The sequence below is a fragment of the Ahaetulla prasina genome, chromosome 1 (genome assembly GCF_028640845.1).
Source record: "Ahaetulla prasina isolate Xishuangbanna chromosome 1, ASM2864084v1, whole genome shotgun sequence".
In the NCBI taxonomy this organism is placed as follows: domain Eukaryota; kingdom Metazoa; phylum Chordata; class Lepidosauria; order Squamata; family Colubridae; genus Ahaetulla; species Ahaetulla prasina.
The window spans coordinates 318,138,141-318,157,041 of NC_080539.1; the positions used below are offsets into that span (position 1 = coordinate 318,138,141).

Sequence of the window (18,901 nt, forward strand, 5' to 3'; positions counted from 1 at the left end):
TTCCCAGGACCAAACTACCTTTCAGATTGTAGTAAATGATATGATCTTAAGTTTCTGAAAAAGCATTAGTCATCATTATTTATTCTTCATACATCTGGTGCACAATCCCTTTCAAGAATGTCTTTTCCATGGGATATATTTGACTGTGTACTCATTGTCTAGATCTTTCCAAACTGTTGGTTCCCAAGGACCATAGGCCAGACTGGGCCAGGAGATTGCTTTACATTAATGCAATATTTATCGAAATTTGCAATGCTAAGGCTGACTTACTCCTTTTGTTAGATTTATTCTACAAGAATATTTTGAGACTATTATCATTCTCAATAATAACATCTTAAGCAGCATCTTGTTTGATACATCCACAAAGTAAACCCAATAGCAATCAAATTTATTAATATGGCCATTATTCCACAGTACCAAGGAGAGAGAATGGGAAGGAAGAAGTCATATTCTATGGAAATTATGGCAACCTGCCCTGCTCTCACACAGCAGATATGAGTTCAGCTACACAGAGGGTCCCCAGGATCACCGTGTGGGGAAAGCTGTTGGGACCAGAAAGGAAGCAGAAAAGGGCAGATCCTTCCCCCAAACGCCTGCCCTCCAATATTCAATCCTTTTCCCCCTAAAGTTGAAATAAGACATTTGCAAGCAACTTTAATCTATCCCCAACTGAACAGAAGTATTGGAATCTGCACCAACTTTATTAGAGCTGAAAATTATCGAATTAATTCCCAGAATTCTGAATCCCCAGGTAATCCAACTGAATAATTGCACACCTAAGAGGACTTTGGAAAGGTAGCAGTAATAAACTAAAGTGTCTAAACCAGTCAAATCATTACAGTAGTGAGATTTGATTGACAAAGACAGGCTTCATCTCACCCCAATGAGAGAATGTTTTCAATCACTAGTGCTGTATGGAAATGACTCAAAATTGAGTTTCTTTAAATTCAATTTCTGAAGACCATTTTTAATTTCATCAGATTTCCAAGTGTGTGGGTGTGTCTGTGTCTGTGTGAGTGTATGTAGTTTCCAGGAACTGAGCTGGATAAGAGCAAGTCTTTATTTTATTTATTTATTCAATTTTGTGCCACCCATCTTGTCTAAAATTTATTTACTTTTTTGTCACAGGAGGTTGTACATTTGGCATTTTATTTACCATTTAAACTCTGGTTATTGTGTACTTGCCAACTGGACTTCAATCCATACAATTTGTTGAGGAACACATTTGTTACAGTGCATAACTATTCAAAGAAGAAGCCCTTTAAATTCAGTGAGGTTCATTTCTGAGACAATGTACGACCTCATTGTACTAAACAAAATGCCACAAGGCATTTCTAAGGAGTTTGAACCAATCATCCCAATACATGTTTTTAAATCTCCTCTCTTCCACTCTGATCACACAAGTACCTTCTAATGGCAGCTTCTGAACCACCCAGAGACACTAATTTCCAGCAACCCCCATGAGTAGAATTATTAAAAAAAGAAACTACATCCAACATAGATTGCTCTTTAGCTGCTGCACTTCAATTGAAATGCAACTGGTTCTTTGTCGGTTTCCTAGATTCTTAAAACCAAAGGGCAAAAGGAAGGTTTGGCAGGTATTGTGCAGTCATCCACCGTTTTTGTTTTTTTTGACGTTTCCAATTAGGCTTCCCTTGACTTTATTCCCAAATAATCCTAGGCCCTAACTTCACTTTCTTCTATTCTATTAAGGAATCAAAGACAATTGTTCCTGGATGGTAAACTCCCATTTGTCCTGTAAACATATGCTTCTGAATTTGAAAGCCTTTACTGTTTTCTGAAAAGTAAAGGTGTGCATATGTGTGCTGAAATTAACCTGGATTAAAAGTCTCAAAGTTGCAATTTGCCAAAATGCAAATCTCCACAAGCCTTCTTGGAAGTAACTGCCAAGGAGCCCTACCCAGCGACAAGACTTACTCCTGGGCAAGCATAGAATTGCAACCTTTTTGTCTCTGTTCTGTACATTTTCAAAGAGGGCCTCACTTTTTGCAAGAAGGCTCTACATATAGCTGGAGCCCGCAGGATTGGCCACCCTATTGAAATGACCGTCTTATTTTCCTTTTTATCCACAAGTATGTTAACCACATACTTGGCCATGACTTCCATGTAAGGTAAAACACAGCTGGAGACCCTTCCCAAGAAAATTGCAATGGATCTTTTCTTTTATATAATATATATATATTGTTTTGAAAGGCCTGCAATCCGCCAAACGTTTACTCTAAACTAGTTCTATTGGGAGTCAAAGTCCCCAGAGCGCCAAGCAGAAGCCCCCATCGGGCCAGGCGAAGGCCAGGGTGCATCTTCCTCAAGGGAGCCGAATCCAGTTGTCCAGGGAGGCAGATGGGCCGCCAGCCCACCAGCCGTCAGGATCTTCCTCAGCCCCAGTTCCAGGATACTAAGGAAGGCGGCGCTAAGTGCTGGTAGGCGGGGAAAAGGCCCAGGGAGGAGGTTTGCGGAAATGCCGAGTAGCCGGGCAGGTTGAACGCTGCTTGGGGCCCGGCGGGGCTTCGCGAGGCGGGGGCGGCGGTGCAGCTTTGACAGGCCTTGCCGTCCCGCACCAGCACCGGCACCACCACCCGTCGCATGAGAGGCGGGCCGCTCCCCGCGCCGCCCCGCTCGCCGCCCTTGGCGCGCTTCATCTTGTAGCGGTGGTTCTGGAACCAGATCTTGACCTGGGTGGGCGTCAGGCGGAGCAAGTGCGCCAGCTGCTCCCGCTCCGGCGCCGACAGGTAGCGCTGCTGCCGGAAGCGTCGCTCGAGAGCCAGCGTCTGAGCCTTGGAGAAGAGCACCCGCCGCTTCTTCTTCAGCTTCGCCTCGTCTTCCTCCCGCGCTGCCTGCCGGGTCGAGGCGGCGGCCGGGCGCGGCCGGCTCTCGGCGCCGCTGTCGTCCGATGCTGCGGGAGAGAGCGGGACAGACCGGGCTGTTCGCCTTAGTTTGCTTTTGGAAATCGCGGGAAGGGAAGAGAAAGGAAAGGGTGGGAAGGGGAAAAGAGGGAAGGGAAGAAAAGGGGAGGGGAGGGAGGGGAGGGAAGAGAAAGGAAGGGAAGAGAAAAGAAGGGGAAGGAAAGAGAAAGGAAGGGGAAGGGAAGAGAAAGGAAGGGGAGGGAGGGAAGGGGAAGGAAAAGAAAGGAAGGGGAGGGGAGAGAAGGAAGAGAAAGGAAGGGAAGGAGAAGGAACAGAAAGGAAGGGAATGGGAAGGAGGGAAAGGGAAACGAGGGGAGGGAGGGAGGGAAGGGAAGAGAAAGGAAAGGGAGGGAGGGAGGGAAGGGGAAGGGAGGGAAGGGAAGGGGAGGGGAGGGGAGAGAAGGAAGAGAAAGGAAGGGGAGGGAGGGAAGGGAAGGGAAGGGGAGGGGAGGGGAGGGGAGAGAAGGAAGAGAAAGGAAGGAAAGGGAGGGGAAGGAAAGGGGAAGGAAAGGAAAGGAAGGGAAGAGTGTTCCCAACATGGTAAAACAATACAACCCACACACATTATGGTTTTACAGCGATGTGTGAAGCCAGAGCCTAAGATCAGAAACGGAAACCTTTAATAAATGGCTTCCACTTTTGAAGGTGACAGCAAGCAGAGGGGAGGGGAGGGGAGGGGGGAGAACGGAGAGTGAAAAAGATCGACAGCATTTACAAGATAGCGTTTGTACCCTGAGAAACATTTGAATTAACCCATAAGAGAAAACAAGTTTCTCAAATTCATTACTTTTTTTGAGTGGTTAATAGAGTTTCTCTCCCCCCCCACCTTTTATCTTTCATCTTCACCTACCTTTTTCCTAGTTTCTTTTTTTCTTTCTTATTCAAATTTCAGACCAATTAAAATGTGCCTTCGTGCTTGTTGTCTTTCCGCGTTGTTGGGGATTATTAACACCCTACACTAAAGTCAGGTAATTTGGGACAAAAGCCGAAACCTTTTCGAGCGGCTGGGCCTTGGGAGAAAGTGGAAGACACTACGCACTACGCTTACGTTTTCATTCCGCGGAATTTAAGTCTAAATAAAAATGCAGAAGATTGCAGTAGCGTATTTTTTAAAAAAAAAATCTCACCTTTATTAGCTTTATAAATATCTCTTTCCCCAAAACCCCATCCCTGTGAGATGAGAGGGCGGAGAGAGAGTGACTGGCCCAAAGACACACGCTCTCTTTATCCAGTGTTGTTCCTTATTATCTTCTTAGTCAACAGCTGTGTGAAAATATAAAATATACGTGCGTATACAGAAGTAGATATAGCTACCATGTAAAGAAACTATTGTATTCCTATATAACTGATGTCCCAGGGAAAAGAAGGCGGCATAGTTATTTCAGTTTCTGTCGATTTTCTAAACTAAAACAGCGAAGAGCCTTACAATACCTTCACAACGGCTTCCTACACCTGTATGCGCAAAACTAAATCCTGTTGAATGTCCAATGGGTTTATTTCATAGACGAAGTTGAAGACATGCGTCGTAAACTGAGCAATAGCAGGGAAAGAAGTTGCCGATAAGAAAGAGAATAATGGGGAGATATGTCAAAGTACGGGGGAGGGTAGTAATGTTCTCCAGGAACATGCACCAACCCCAGAAGGGTGTGCCGCTTGGGTTAGGAGATGCCCCGCGTGTGATAGGAACCAAGGGGTTTTTCTTTACCTCTAGATACAGAAGAGAAGCATAGCGTCCCCCATCCCCATTACTAGCAACTGCAACCCCTCCCCTTCCAGCTTAGCTGCAAAGGAATCAAAGATATTGTATGGAAAAAGAGAAAACAACTGTCCAGAGGGAAGAAGAGGCGGCCCTCATATATACCGTGTCGGTATGTATAGATGCCTCGTCTTTTCGAAAGGATGGGCTGCTAGATTCTAAGAAGGTAAAATAGATTACGATTCAGCGAGCGGTCCTTCCTGCCTGCCTGGATGCTCCTACTGAATTGCGGGGGTTAAAGTGAAAGATAAAATGAATATGGGGGCGATCCTCAACTCTCCACAAATTCTTGCTTGGTCTGTTCTTGAACGCCACGGTTGACTCAAGACAGGACCAGAAAAGCCTGGCCCTAAAAGCAGAACGCCTCTGGAGCAACAGCCGCACCCGCGCCAAGAGCTTCTTCCAACTACGTTGAAAGCGAATTCCCCCCCCCGCCATAAATTCTAGATTGATAAGCAAAAGAAGCCGATTCGGTTTTCTTGGATAGAACCCCCCCCCCCATGTCAGTAAAGCTAACTCCACTTTTACTCAAGTTCTAACTTTTATGTCGATCATTTTAGAAACTCTCGTGGCATCCATAGCAGTATCTTATTTTTTTTAAAAAAATGGGACTGAAGTAACGCGAAGTTGCGCTCCAGCTGGGCTAGAAAGAGAGGGAGATCCGTTCCTTAAGCAGGTCCCTAAGAAAGAATTGTCCAGTCAAGAAGTTGGTTGAGTTCGGTGGGAAACTTACAAGGGACTTAACTACCTTTGGAAGCAGAGGGTTAGCTGCCACTTTTTACCAACAGGAATTAAGTTATTTTTATTAATTTATTTCATCACAACTCCTGATCGCTTTTACTAACAGAAATAACTTGAATAACTTTCAAACATTGTGGGGCATTTTAGCGAAATGTCATAAAGAAAGTGGGGGTAAAATAAGGCTAACATATTGGGCATGGTATAATGATTACTTTCTTTAAAAAAATATCTGAAATATATTTTGCAATTTAAAAAGAAAAATTGAACTGTGTGGAGAGAATTTACAGAAGGGAGAGAGCTGCATCCACGGATCTAATGGCTTTTCACAAATACAAACATAATCTATTCACAGTAAAAAAAATTATGCTGGATTCAATAGGGTTGATGATGATGATGGGTTTCTTTTCAATGGCTTATCCTCTAATAATACGAAAGGCTTTTTTGACCATGTATTTGTTCTCTCCCACTCCCATTCCCCATAAAATAGAAGAATTGGAAGAATATGATTAGAAAAAAGAGGTAATAAAATAAAACCTTTTTTTTTCAAAATCTGTGGTTATTTAATAAGCCAGGATCCTGGTAGAGAGATGGATAATTTAATAGTGTCAGTCAACGAACGGTAAACAAGGCCTTTATCATTGTGTACCTGTAGGTAAGGGAATATTTAATGTTTGACTCTATTAACTTGGCTAATGCGAGGTTTGTACATCATTCTGGACTCTGTCAAAGCAGGCAAAACCAGACTTCAATTTCACATTCTTAATAGCTCGCCATAAAAAAAAAACGTATTCAGAATACTTTTCCTGTATAAAATGTCAACATTTAAATTGCTTTCTAATCTTTGTGCCTGTTTCCTTCTGCCTGCAGTGTTTGTGTGTGTGTGTGTGTGTGTGTGTTGTCTGTGTTCGAACAAAAAAAGGAGGGAAACACCTTGTATATACACTATCTGTAGTAGGTTTACTTCTTCTCACAGATTTTATATAATCTTGATCTAGTTTCTTCTTTCTCATTCCAGATGTCTATACATTTCAAAGAAGTCGCTTTTTTCCTTGCTATAAACACCCTTCTTCAGTCAGGACGAGTTTCTCTGCGTTATTCACCTCCTCCCTCAACTTCGAGCCCTCCAGATACCTTGGCTTAGGCTCTACCGTTCAGTTTCACTTTCCTTCCTTCCTTCCTTCCTTCCTGCCTGCCTGCCTGCCTGCCTGCCTGCCTCCCTACCTTCCTTGCTTGTTTCCATTCCCCCCCCCTCCCCCATCCCCGCACTCACAGAGGTAGTGGCTTCTTTCGGTTTCCATCCACGCTCGGAAGGGAGAGGCGGCGTAGCTTTCTGCCGGTTCCTGACCCTGGTTGCTGCCGCCGCCACCTTCTGGCTCAGGTAAATCCAAGAGGCTCCGCACGGTGAAGCTGCCCCTGGCTAAGGTGGCCATGGTCGTGTCGGGCTGGCTGGCAGGGCAGAGTCTACTGGACCCCGGCCAGGCTCGGAGAGACGCTCATTCCGGCTTCCCCTCGGGCAGGAGATTAGTGTCGCTTACCTCGGGGGCGCCTGTTTATATCAACAGTCTTCCCCACCGTAAACACTGGTTGCTTTCAACCGTCCCTGTCTATGAGCTGCTAAGTACCTGAATTAGTCAAGTGCTAAAAGCTCTAATGGGAGGCAAGGCAACCTCCCCCTTCCCCTCCCCCTCCCCCTCCCCGCACCCACCATCCACTTCTCTGTCCTCTCCTCCTGAGATTCACCCTCACCCTCCCAAACGGAGAGAGAGAGAAAGAGACCCCTCCCCAAAGCCAGCAGGAAGCGGCCTTCAGTATTACGGATTCTGTCTGATTAGGCCAAAGTGGGGACAGATAATGGGGATTGTTCGCTCTGAATAACATCTTGGGTGGTATTTCGGGGGGGGGGACCTCAGCCGCTCTCGGCAGCCCCTCCACCCTTCTCCTCACCCACAAAGTGAATCCTCTCAGGATATCCGCAACTTTGGTCCCCGGAGCTTGCTTGGAGATGCTTGGATTTCTCCCCCTGCTTCATCCTTTTCTTGAAACCTATTTGTAGGGGTTTTTTTTCCTTCTGTATTTGGAAAACACTCAAGGAGGGGAGTGGGGGATGGAAGGTGCTGCTGCTAAGTACCTAGCACTCCTGCTGCTGCTGCTGCTGCTGCTCTTCTGCAATGGGCTTGAATCCTTCTCTTCACACCTAAATGCTGGGGCTTTAGCATCCCCTTGCATCTCATGTCTCCCAGCCCAGATCTGTGACAATTCGCCAGGGCCAACTCACTCGCCATGACCAACTTGCCACAGCCAACAATAGAATCATTAAAGAAAGGCTGCAAAAGGAGGAACAGAATAAAATGTGAATGGCAACAATTAAAATACGGTTATTTATTTTAAATAATTAAATAGAATTCTTAGGTGGTGAGTTGACCATGGTGAGTTGGCCGCAGCAAGTTGGCTGTGGCAAGTTGTCCCATTCCTTCCCAGCCCACCCTGTCCTGCAGCACCTTGTCTCAAATGGACCAGTTTTCATCTTTCTTCACCAGATCTGGATTTTATCAGCCAGCAGTTGCTGGGAGCCATTTCTTGAAAAGTCCAGTTGAATTGTGATCCATAATCGCTAGTATGTGGTTGCTGAGCTTTTGAACCAGTGCTTGGAGTGAGCCACCTCTGAGGGGGTCCCCAACATTTGGGTAATTAAATAATCCATGAATGCTGTACTTTTTTTCCTTTTAGGGTTGAGAGGTGAGGCTCCATTTCCAGACAGGGTGGTCTTAGTGGAAGGAAGTAACTGGGCCTTTGGCAGTCATGAACACTGCTGGCAGTTTTCAGTAGTTCAGGCTCACTGATCTTACCCAGGAGGTGTAGCATGTGACACTGAGGAGCAAGCAAGCCCCCTTTTTTAATCGGACTGCCCTTCAGATGTTGTGGGACCATCCCCTTCACAATTTCCAGCCTCCACGCATCCATGCTCTGGAAGTCCCAACACATTTGGAGAGCGCCAGGCTGGAGAAAGTTGGTTTAGATGTTGGGGGAAATGGGAAATGGGTTCCACTACTAAGGAACAGAAAAATAATCCAATTGCAATCCAATAATCCTGTTGCCCTCCCCCTTCCCTAAAAAAATAATGACAAAAACAACCACACGGTTTTCACAGGTAGAGATTAAAATGCTGTTGTGTGGCGCTATTATGTTGTCTCATTTGGCTGGACAGCACCAATTCCCTGCCTGAGCTGCCCAGTAGGAAAAGTAATGCCCCACCCAAGCCAAAAATCAAATGAATGGGTCATCTATATCAATTCCTTTGAATACTATAGTTTTCAAGTCAAAAGAGACCTCATACTATAGCCTGCCAAATATTCTGTTACACATAAGCCACACAGGGACATTATTTTAAATGAGAACCCTTAATATCAAAAGATCCAGATATTTTCAACTATCCTACATTGAAAACTTTTAGAAACTGAGCCTTACTTACATTTAATACTAAAACAATTATAGGTGAGTGTCAAACTAACCTTGACATAGTTACATACATGTTACTGCTGTGAGAGTGAATATGTTAGTGGTACATTATTGCATAATATTATTATAATTACCGTATTATGATGTATGTACACATGCAGGGGCTGATAATATATTATTACCGTTGAAACGGGATATCTTTTTTATGCTTATGCTTTTTTTAACTGATCCTTGTCAGCTAATATATACATTATCTATACTCTATTTTATTACATTACATTACATTGTAATTTTAAATACGTGGTGAAAATATTATTTGCAATTACTTTATATTTGGAGTTCAGCCAATAAATTGGGTAATTATTAATTAAGTAATTAATTAATTAGCAGATTGATCACTACTTTTAGGAACCCCAGTTTTATTGTGTTTTTAACAATCCAAAATCTACTACTCCCCATTATTTCTTAGAATGATAGCTTTTCAGAAAGCATTTAATCTGACTGACATTGAGATGTTGGATTACATGGGATATTTTAGTTTTTCAAAGATCAGGACAACCTGAAATCCAGTGGCAAAGAATATTATTAACCAAATTAAGGGGGTGCAAACTTTAGACTTGCAAGATCCACTTATGTTAGGTTATGTTCCTAAAAATCTGGAGATCCATCTGCCAGAGCCAGAGACACAAGGCATGGGGAAGCCTCCTGAATCTTAGGTTAAATACTTGAGGGATGGAGCATTTTTCCACACTTAAATCCATTCCTGAATAGCTCAGCCTTTCTTCATTTCTGCAGTTCAAGAATACTCAAGTAGTGTAACCTGTGTTTACAATACATCCTTTTAATTCTGTTGGCTGATTTTTAAAACCACAATTTTGACAAGTTTTATGTTGTTGTGGGGAAAATAGGAGGAGGAGGAGGAGGAAGAAGAAAAAGGAGGAGGGGGAGGGGGAGAAGAAGAAGAAGAAGAAGAAGAAGAAGAAGAAGAAGAAGAAGGAGGAGGAGGAGGAGGAGGAGGAGGAGGAGGAGGAGGAGAAGGAGAAGGAGAGAGGAAAAAGAAGAGGAGGAGGAGGAGGAGGAAGAGGAGGAGGAGGAGGAGGAAGAAGGAGGAGGAGGAGGAGGAGGAGGAGGAGGAGGAGGAGGAGTATGTGTATTCACCACCTTGAGTTATTCATGAAAACACTAAAAGCAGGAAATAAATAAATAAACTGGTTTTTTTTCTCTCTCTCCCTCTTTCTCTCCTAATAAGCAAATAGACAAAGGAGAAATGTTTAGCCACCAAATTGGCTGTCCTGCAGCTACTTGCCATCTTTACTTTGAATGCAACTCAAGTTCTATTCAGAATAGTTGGAAATGAACGCTGCTGTTCACACTGTGGATACCCTCACAATTAAAGAGTTGGATCCTCTTGGATCCTATCATATAAAAGGGATGTTTGGGAAATGGCAGTAAAAAAAACAGGCATAGAATTGGGCGGATGAGAAAATTGGGGAAGATAAGAGATATGGAGTAGGAAAAATAGAGTGGAATGTAGCAAATTCACAGAATAGGAGGAAGAATCAAGAAGATCCAGTTGTAAATGAAAGAGGATGGAGAGACATCTTTAGGCCACCCCAATCATCTACACACACATTTAGAAGTGCGACCTTAATGACATGAGGCTGCATCTGGTTGGTATAATGATTTTTGTATATCTGCAGTTGCATGACCATAACCGTAAATTCTATTATTCTTCTGTATTCTTGTTAGTAAGACCCTGCTGTGCCATAAAATATGTATGCGTGATAGAGATTTGTTCTGTGTGTAATAACAGGCCTAATTTTACATCAAATTTGTGTGTATATTCCTTTTATTGACTATACTATCTTTTGAAGATTTTAGTGGGTGAAGAAGTGGGAACAAATAAGTAACTTAAGTTTCATTATTACCACTTTCATAGTGACCTAACATATGTAGCTAGCTAGTAGACTCAGAATAAGGTCTACTAAGATGCTCAAGATTTAAAGTATAACATAAACGATGTAGGACTCCTGCCAGGAGGATTCAGGGTCCCTATTAGAAAATGACAATAAGAATCATTGTTTATGGTCAGGCTTAAAGAATGGCCCGAATTGTGAGAAGTGGGGGGATGGGGAGAATCTGGATCAGCAGGTAAAGTAGAGCTTTAGGCAAAGAAGAGGGCTTTGAGAAGTCCCCTCAAGAGACAGGCAGGATGACAAAAGGGTAGGGGGGAGTCATTCTCCCAGGCAGCATGAATGAATGAATGAATGAATCCTCAAGAAGAGAATGCACACAAAAAAAGAGAAAGGGTAAAGACAGTGAAGAGGAATAGGAAGGAGAGTAGGAACAACAACAGCAGCAGCAGAAGAAGAAGAAGCAACAACAACAACAACGAAGGAGATAAATATACAGCAGAAAAAAACAGATGGTCAATCAGGTGAAATGAAATACTTGAATATAAAATTCAATAAGTCCCATTGCTTAAACAGATGTACTAAATTTCAACAGTGCTGGGTCACAGACTCCTTGGACAGGGGCAAAGAAACTAGGAGGCACCTGAGGGATTTTGAGGCTGTTCTCATAGGCATGGAAGCACCAGGACCTGGAGAAGACTAAGGCTCTGCAATCAATCCACATCTTTTCAAATAAATGTCCAGACCAACACCCTTCCCTGATTAGATTTGGCAATACCTCTTGCCAAATCTGCAGATGGTCCTGGCAAAATAGGCAGTGTGCTGGCTGTGCCACCTGATTTAATGACTTCATTGGAAGGATTGGGCAGGTGGTCATTTGGAGATGATGATTTGCTGATTAAAACTCCATCTCCCAAAATCCTGGAATGTCTTCTTATTGAAGCAGGCTTACCTTTGGTTTTTTGGGTTTGTTTTTTTAACTAGAGGATAAAATGAAATAACTGGATACATTTTGTTCCTTTGCCAGGTTAAGCAGAAAAAAATAAAGAATAAAATAAATATGGAATGTGAAGGCTTATCGTAAAACCGAAATGGAAATTTGGTCAGAGAACATTGGCATTGCCAGAGCATTCGGGTGCTAGCAAGGGAAGAAAAGAACCTCATGCAATTTTCTAACCAAGCACATTTCCAGGTCCCTTCTCCTTTCAGTCTATGATGTCATTCACCCCAAGAAATTGTCCAAAACAAAATGTTCTGCTTTATATAACCCGCTTCTTATTATTTAAGACTGCTTTAGAATTCTTCAGTATCGATTTACACCCTCATTTAAATGTATTTATAGCAACGGTAGATTGCAGCCTATTGTTACTTATCAGTTCTCACAGCAACAAGTTATGCTATAGAATATAAGCCAAGTTAGTTAACTGGTTAAATACCACTGAGTGGTCCAGAAATAGTGGACAAATATCTACCATCTTAAGCTATTCCTATGTTAAATTACAGTTATTTCAAGAACCTGGCAGAAATTTCCCTGATTTCACAGTACTGTAACAGTGGTGGGTTTCAAATTTTTTTACTACTGGTTCTGTGGGTGTGGCTTGGTGGGCGTGGCTTTGTAAGCGTGACAGGGGAAGGATATGGTAAAATTTCCATTCCCATCCCATTCCAGGGGAAGGTTACTGCAAAATCCCCATTTCCTCCCCATCAGCTGGGACTTGGGAGGCAGAGAATAGATGGGGGCGGGGCCAGTCAGAATTTTTACCACCGTTCTCCGAACTACTCAAAATTTCTGCTACCGGTTCTCCAGAACTGGTCAGAACCTGCTGAAACACACCTCTATACTGTAACCACTGTCATCTCTTCTTTCCCCTGCTTCTTTCAATCTCGCCAAGTCTTTCTTTGCACTTCAGCATCTGTTCACACCTCAAACCCAAATCACGTTTAAGCAAATATGTGCGATGTGTCTACGGAAATTCTCAGTCATCCAGCTCATGGTTGTGACCAAAGATGCTGTTTTTTTAAAAGGCAACTGGACTTTCTTTTTTTTCCCTTGAAGTTGTTTTGCTTCTCATCCAAGAAGCTTCTTCAGTTCTGTGAAGAGCTGAACCGAAGAAGCTTCTTGGACGAGAAGCCAAACGTCTTCGAGGAAAAACAACAAGAAGAAAGCCCAAGTTACCTTTTGAAAAAAGAGTGCCTTTGGGACACGTGTGATATGTGTTCAGCTTGTTAATGGCTAGAGCCAGCCTGAAGAAGCGGCACTAAGAGATGACAGCAGCAGATCGTCATTTTTGTCATTTTTGAAGGATGTTTATTTGATTAATAAATTATGGAAGTGGGCGAAGGCCGACTACCGAAAGCACATAAAAGGTTTCTGCTCCTCTTAATGTGCCTGGATTGAATCAGGAATTAGAGCATTAGAATGATTTTTTCCCCAGAATTGACCTGTCCACTTACCCCCCCCCCGAAGGAGTGGGAAAGTCATTTTAATAGAAATTAAAATTCTGCCTAGGTTGATGGATACCTTTTATTAGGGAAGGGCATTCTTTTATCACCCTCTCCTGAATTATTTCACAGGTCCTTGTGCAAACAGCAGCCTCCCCTTTTCAATTCTGTGCCGGGAGAACTAAGCCATACCCTACCCTGCCCCCGCTCCAACTTTTGCAATCGGGCTGGGCTAGAAACGCTAATAAAGAGCCAAGGAATAGCTCCCAAAAGCTGCTGTCTCGGGGGGCTGATTTGTGGCCCGGGAGGAACAGGAACCGGGCTCCAGTTGGCCCGGTAGGCATACAGAACGTTTGGGGGGGGGGAGTTGGATAGGCTTCCAGTGAGTGGGAGATTCCCAGGCCGAGCTGAGCGGAGCCACCGATCAAGCGTGCCCAGGACAGGCGCTTTCCTCCCCCCGCCCGTCGCCGCTGCCTTTCCAGTCCCCTCCGCTGCTGGTCGATCAGCTTCCCCGGCGTCCTGGGTGGTCGGTCCGAAGGGAACACAAATACATGCCAACTGGTAGCCTGTGAACAAAGGGGAAATGTCGCCCTATGTCCTGGACCTGTTGGAAGCATTTGTTCCAGTCAAGATTTTGCATTTGTTCAGAGGAGGGAAGAATAGGTGATTGACGCCTCCTGACAATGTCCTTTAGTTCTCCGGGATAAATCGGAGCTTATTTCTTGTTGTCATGGTTTTCAATTGGGTTCAATGGGATTTGAACCACTATCGACTCTGCTTTATGTCCACTGCAGCCTACTCCATACAAATTTATTAGTTATGTCTTTTTAAATGAGATTAAATGGGAACGACTTCAGGGAAACAACTCCTTCAGGGACAGAAGCCTCCTTGCGCCCACCGCGCCAGACAACTAGAGGTGGGTGCGTGCGTGTGTGATAAAGACCAACTCATTAAAACACAGCAAGCAGAATTCAAATCAAGGATATGAGGGGTAAACTTTTGGGCTCGGTCAAAAAAAAAAAAAAAAGATCGCACGGCCCAATCTTTAACAGCGCATCTGTGGTACGCTAATATTTTTGTTTTATCAATGGGTTGCCCCTCCCAAGGCAGCCCAAATCAAGGTCCTTGTATTAAAATCTTGACCCTGGAGGCAAAGAAGCTCCTGGCTGCTGCTGTGGGAAGTAAGGAGGAACCGGGGAGAAGAAGTATGCAGAGCCGATTCTTAGAAGATATGCCAAGGACTCTCTCAAGAAAGGAGACGTGAGGATCGTTTTTGAAATACTGCAAGAGGAGGGGAAAAAGTCAGCAGAGAAAGTCTCTACTTCAGTGACCTCTCTTAGCCTTTTAATCTATTGAATATCCTAAGCCCACACTGGTGTGTAGGAATAAGTAAATGGTCCTCATCAGCCTTTAAGAGCTCTTCAGCATCAAATATTTGCTCTTTCTCTTATAAATTCTCTCCAGTGGCACCCAAAAAACACGCCTCTTCCAATTTCAAGCTGGCTAAGTACCAACCCTTTAATAGCTCTTCGGAACAGCTTGCTGGTATGGGTGGAATGGTAATTCCCTTGGGTGGAGTTAGCCGGAATGTGCTTTGAGGTACTAAAATCTCAGTGCTGTATATGTAAAATTTAAACTCGGTATTATTATTTTTACCCACCCTTCAATTTTCTCACCATGGGTTCATCCTCATTCATATTTTACCCCCATGCTGCAAAGCTTAGCTGTGGAAGACTACTTTGCCACTTTTAGGAATCGTTTTTTGACCAAATTCCTACAGGGTGATTTTGTGTTTGGACTGTAGCCCACCAGACTGTAGGTGGGAGAAACTTTCTGCTTTCAGACCAAACTTATTATTTCTCAGATCAGAGGTGGAAAATATATACAGTATGTAGTTCAGATATCACACAATTATTTCGGATTATATCTCCTAGATTAGAATAAGGTGAGGATGGTTGGAGTAAAACTGGGCTTTGGTTGGACTTGCAACATGCAGATCGAAATGTGACTTTAGCAGAGAGTGCAGGGATATGACTAAGGTTAGCATTCGATATACACTTTTGTCTTATGAAAAAGTATTAAGTGAGCTCTTTGATATGAAAGCCGTTAGAGGGAGAGGAGAGCCGGAGGTCAATATCTATGGGCCCCGTCTAGTGATAATCATAGTGTATGGAAAATTGTGACTTTGAAAATATGAGGAGTATACAGATTAAAAGATGAAAGAAAAACAGGAAAAACAGCACATTTTTGGCATATTGAATTATTATCTTCATTATGGAAAAAAAAACCTGAAGAATTATTCTGACACTTGCATAAAATAGGCACTGTAAAATGCTGTTCTACCTTCACCAAATTGGGAATAAATAAAGTTATTGCACTGTTGAACACTCAAACGACATAATGTGAAATAAATGTATTGAAAGTGACAATCCATTTTGCCAATATCAGCAGTAATCTTATCACTGTTCTCTTATCCATGGAATTTACTTGAAAGTTTTGGTGTGCTACTTCATTATGGTTGAAATTCCAGCAGTATTCTCAAGTAGTTTTTAAATTCAGCTGTCTATTTTATGACTGGTGCACCAAATTAATGTATTTGCTATCTTTAGAATATGGCTTAATGTTTTCATAATTAATAAATCCTGAAATGGGTAGAAAAACAAAGGGAGAGGTGACAGTTGAGCCAAAAATGTTAAACATTCATATTACAGGATGGGAAAACAGTTGCTGCAGGTATCCACCTTGGTTGATTTTGAAAAACCAAGACTATCAAGATCACGGACACGGATCAAGGCTGTAGGCTTTGTGATAGCAAACTAAAATAACTGGGATTTTTTGTTTTAGAAATACTTTCTTCCTAGGTACACCTATAGTCTTTCTGATGGGAAAGGATCAGATCCAACATTCAAAGTCTTTGGTAAGGATGGGGAGGCATGTTTTCAAATTCATCTCTTCCCCTCCCTCATCCCGCCGCCAGCCATTGAAGTTCTCTAGGTGCCATTCTACTCAGCCCTACCTACTTCATAGACGTATACCATGTGATAGCAATCTGTACATTCCTTTTCTCCTGCCAGAAATGCAAAATATAATCATTATCAAAAACAGCACCAGGAGTTTGCTCCCATCACTTAGTTTGTCATAATGGCTGGATATTACAGTCCTAGTCAACTGAATAGGACAGATATCTAACCAAATTATTAGAGCCAGATCTCCTTAGAAGGAGATCTCCTTTTATATATTTCATTTCTGGGAGCTTTCTTTTCTTTTCCTTTTCCTCTCCCCCCACCCCCCTCTCTCTTTTGCCTTCAAGTCATTGTTGACTCCTGTTGAAGACTGCCTGGACTAATCCCTGCAGCTTTCTTGGCCAAATTTCAGAATTTCCAAATTTACTATTGCCTATTTCCCAGGGCTAAGAAAGAGTAATTGGTCCAAGATCACCCAGCTGGCTTTATGCCTAAGGTGGGGCTAGAACTCACAGTCTGCTAGTTTCTACTCGCTGCTCTACTACACCAAACTGGGAGCTTATCACATTGAAACCCAGGGCTGGACATAAACTAGTACAACGGATCATTTGGATAGCTTACTATAGGCAATTAATAACTTCAACGTTCAAACACATTTAAAAGGCTTAAGATCTGGGAAGAATGGTGTAACTCTGATTAAGTTCCCTAGTTGAGTTAATGAAACTTCTGCCAGCGAACATCCAAACTCAAAGGGTGCCAAGAATGCCACAGTTCAATCCTGAATTAGAGATGCTCTCTTCTGTTTGATTTACTATAACATGGTGTTTGTATCTACATTCTGGTGGTAATACAAATTTCCATCAATGTTTGGCATATTTTGATGGAACTTCCAAATACGGTATATGATTTATTATTTAAAGTCTTTAAATTCTGTGTTGATAAACTTTCATTGATTTCAATCTCACTTTTTCCAAATATAGATGATAGATAGGTGGATAGACAGACAGACAGACTGTAAAACTACTTCTTGAGTTGGATTGGGGGTGGGGGAGTTGACAAACAACTTAAACTCAGCTTTAGCATAAAGGGGTTTGATTTACCAAACTCACTAGGTTGCTTAGCTGAATGGAAGCTCCGTTGATTTCAGGAATATGCTCTTTGGCTCAGGTTATTCGATGAACCGTGTTGGTGGCCTGCACGCAGAATATCCGCGAAAAGCGAATGTCAGAGAAAGGATTCCTGGATTCCCTGTTCTTCAACGGGCTGAACTGTAGTTTTTGCTTGTAAGTTTCCTGGCCTTCGGCAAATGAATTTGGGCTTACGTGGATTGTATACTTAGCAAAATCCTAAATATCCACTATCCCAATAAAAAAAAACACCCAGTGATTCTCTCTACTTAAATCGAATGTTCTCGGATCTATCAGTGAATTGTAGCTGGGAGGGGAAGGAATATGGAGGAATATGGAGTCCAGGAGTCCGCGGTCCCCTGATCCCATCATTGCAGAAATATTTTTTTTATTATTATTTTCATTAAAATTCCCCCCCTCAAGCAATCGCCGGTAAGGGAACATTTCAGAGCCAGCCTCTCGGATAGATGAGCTTCCACCTGCTTAATCATGACCAGAGAAAATTTCTCCGCCTCTTGTGTCCGCTTTAAACTTTGGGTTCCTACCGCCTAATCGGCAGAGCTCGTTTGGTTTAACTGCAGTCCCAACCGCTCCGCTTTGAGAAGCAGAGGAAAATAGCCCGCCCTAGATAGAGGGGGAAATTGGAAAAACCTCCCAACCGAGGAACCGTAAATGTAACCGTTCATTAAATCGTTCGGGTTTCTAGGGTTAGCTGTTGCGTGCAAAACTCTCTGGACATCAGACTTACTAAATATATGCATTCGGGCGAGGGGAGCTTGTTTTCTCTTTCTTTTGCCATCCCCACTTCTTCCTCCCGACAAAAATATTTAAAATATTCATCGCCTGCCTTTCTGACCCGATGGGGAGAGGTCGGCCCTTCCAGTCACCCGTGGAAGTGAGATTATGAGCGCGGGAGGGGGGTGTTGGGTGTTTCTACAATAGTGGCCAAAATTGTGGAAACCTTTTGGGAAAAGTGTGTTTTTGAGGTTTGATGGCACCACTTTTCTTTTCTTTTCTTTTCTTTTCTTTTCTTTTCTTTTCTTTTCTTTTCTTTTCTTTCTTTCTTTCTTTTCTTTCTTTCTTTCTTTCTTTTCTTTCTTTCTTTCTTTTCTTTTCTTTCTTTTTTTCTTTCTTTTTTTTTGAGTTTCAAGATAATCACATTTCACTGCTGGAATGGCCTGGGAATAGCCCAGACCTTAACCCAATGGAAAATCTATGGAGCCGACTAAAGAAACTTGTTAGTCAGAAGCGACCCAGCAATAAAACCCAGTTAATAGAAGCAATTGTTCCATCTTGGTTTCACATTATAACAGCTGCAGAACTAAAAGATTTGGTTCACTCCATGGGAAGACGTTGGAAGGCCGTAATTCAAGCTAAAGGTTACCCAACCATTAACTGACATGGTGATAATTTTTGTATATATGTGGTGTTTCACTTTTCTTCTTTAAACTATAAAAATATTCTAATAGCATATATTATAACTTCATAAAAGTTATTGCATTACATTCTAGATTAAATTATAATTCCATTGATATATAATTTTATGGTACTACAAAAAAAAGTGGTCTTATTAGCTAGC

General features: G+C 42.7%; 1 protein-coding gene across 1 annotated transcript; it reads right to left on the reverse strand.

Annotated features, from left to right (window-relative positions):
• Positions 1–835: 835 nt before the first annotated feature.
• Positions 836–6,851, reverse strand: NKX2-8 (NK2 homeobox 8). The gene is made up of 2 exons (XM_058162385.1): positions 6,688–6,851; positions 836–3,030 (listed from the first exon to the last, which is right to left on the reverse strand). Exons 1-2 carry the CDS (start codon positions 6,849–6,851, stop codon positions 2,397–2,399), a joined length of 798 nt encoding a protein of 265 aa, XP_058018368.1. The 3' UTR covers positions 836–2,396.
• Positions 6,852–18,901: the final 12,050 nt, after the last annotated feature.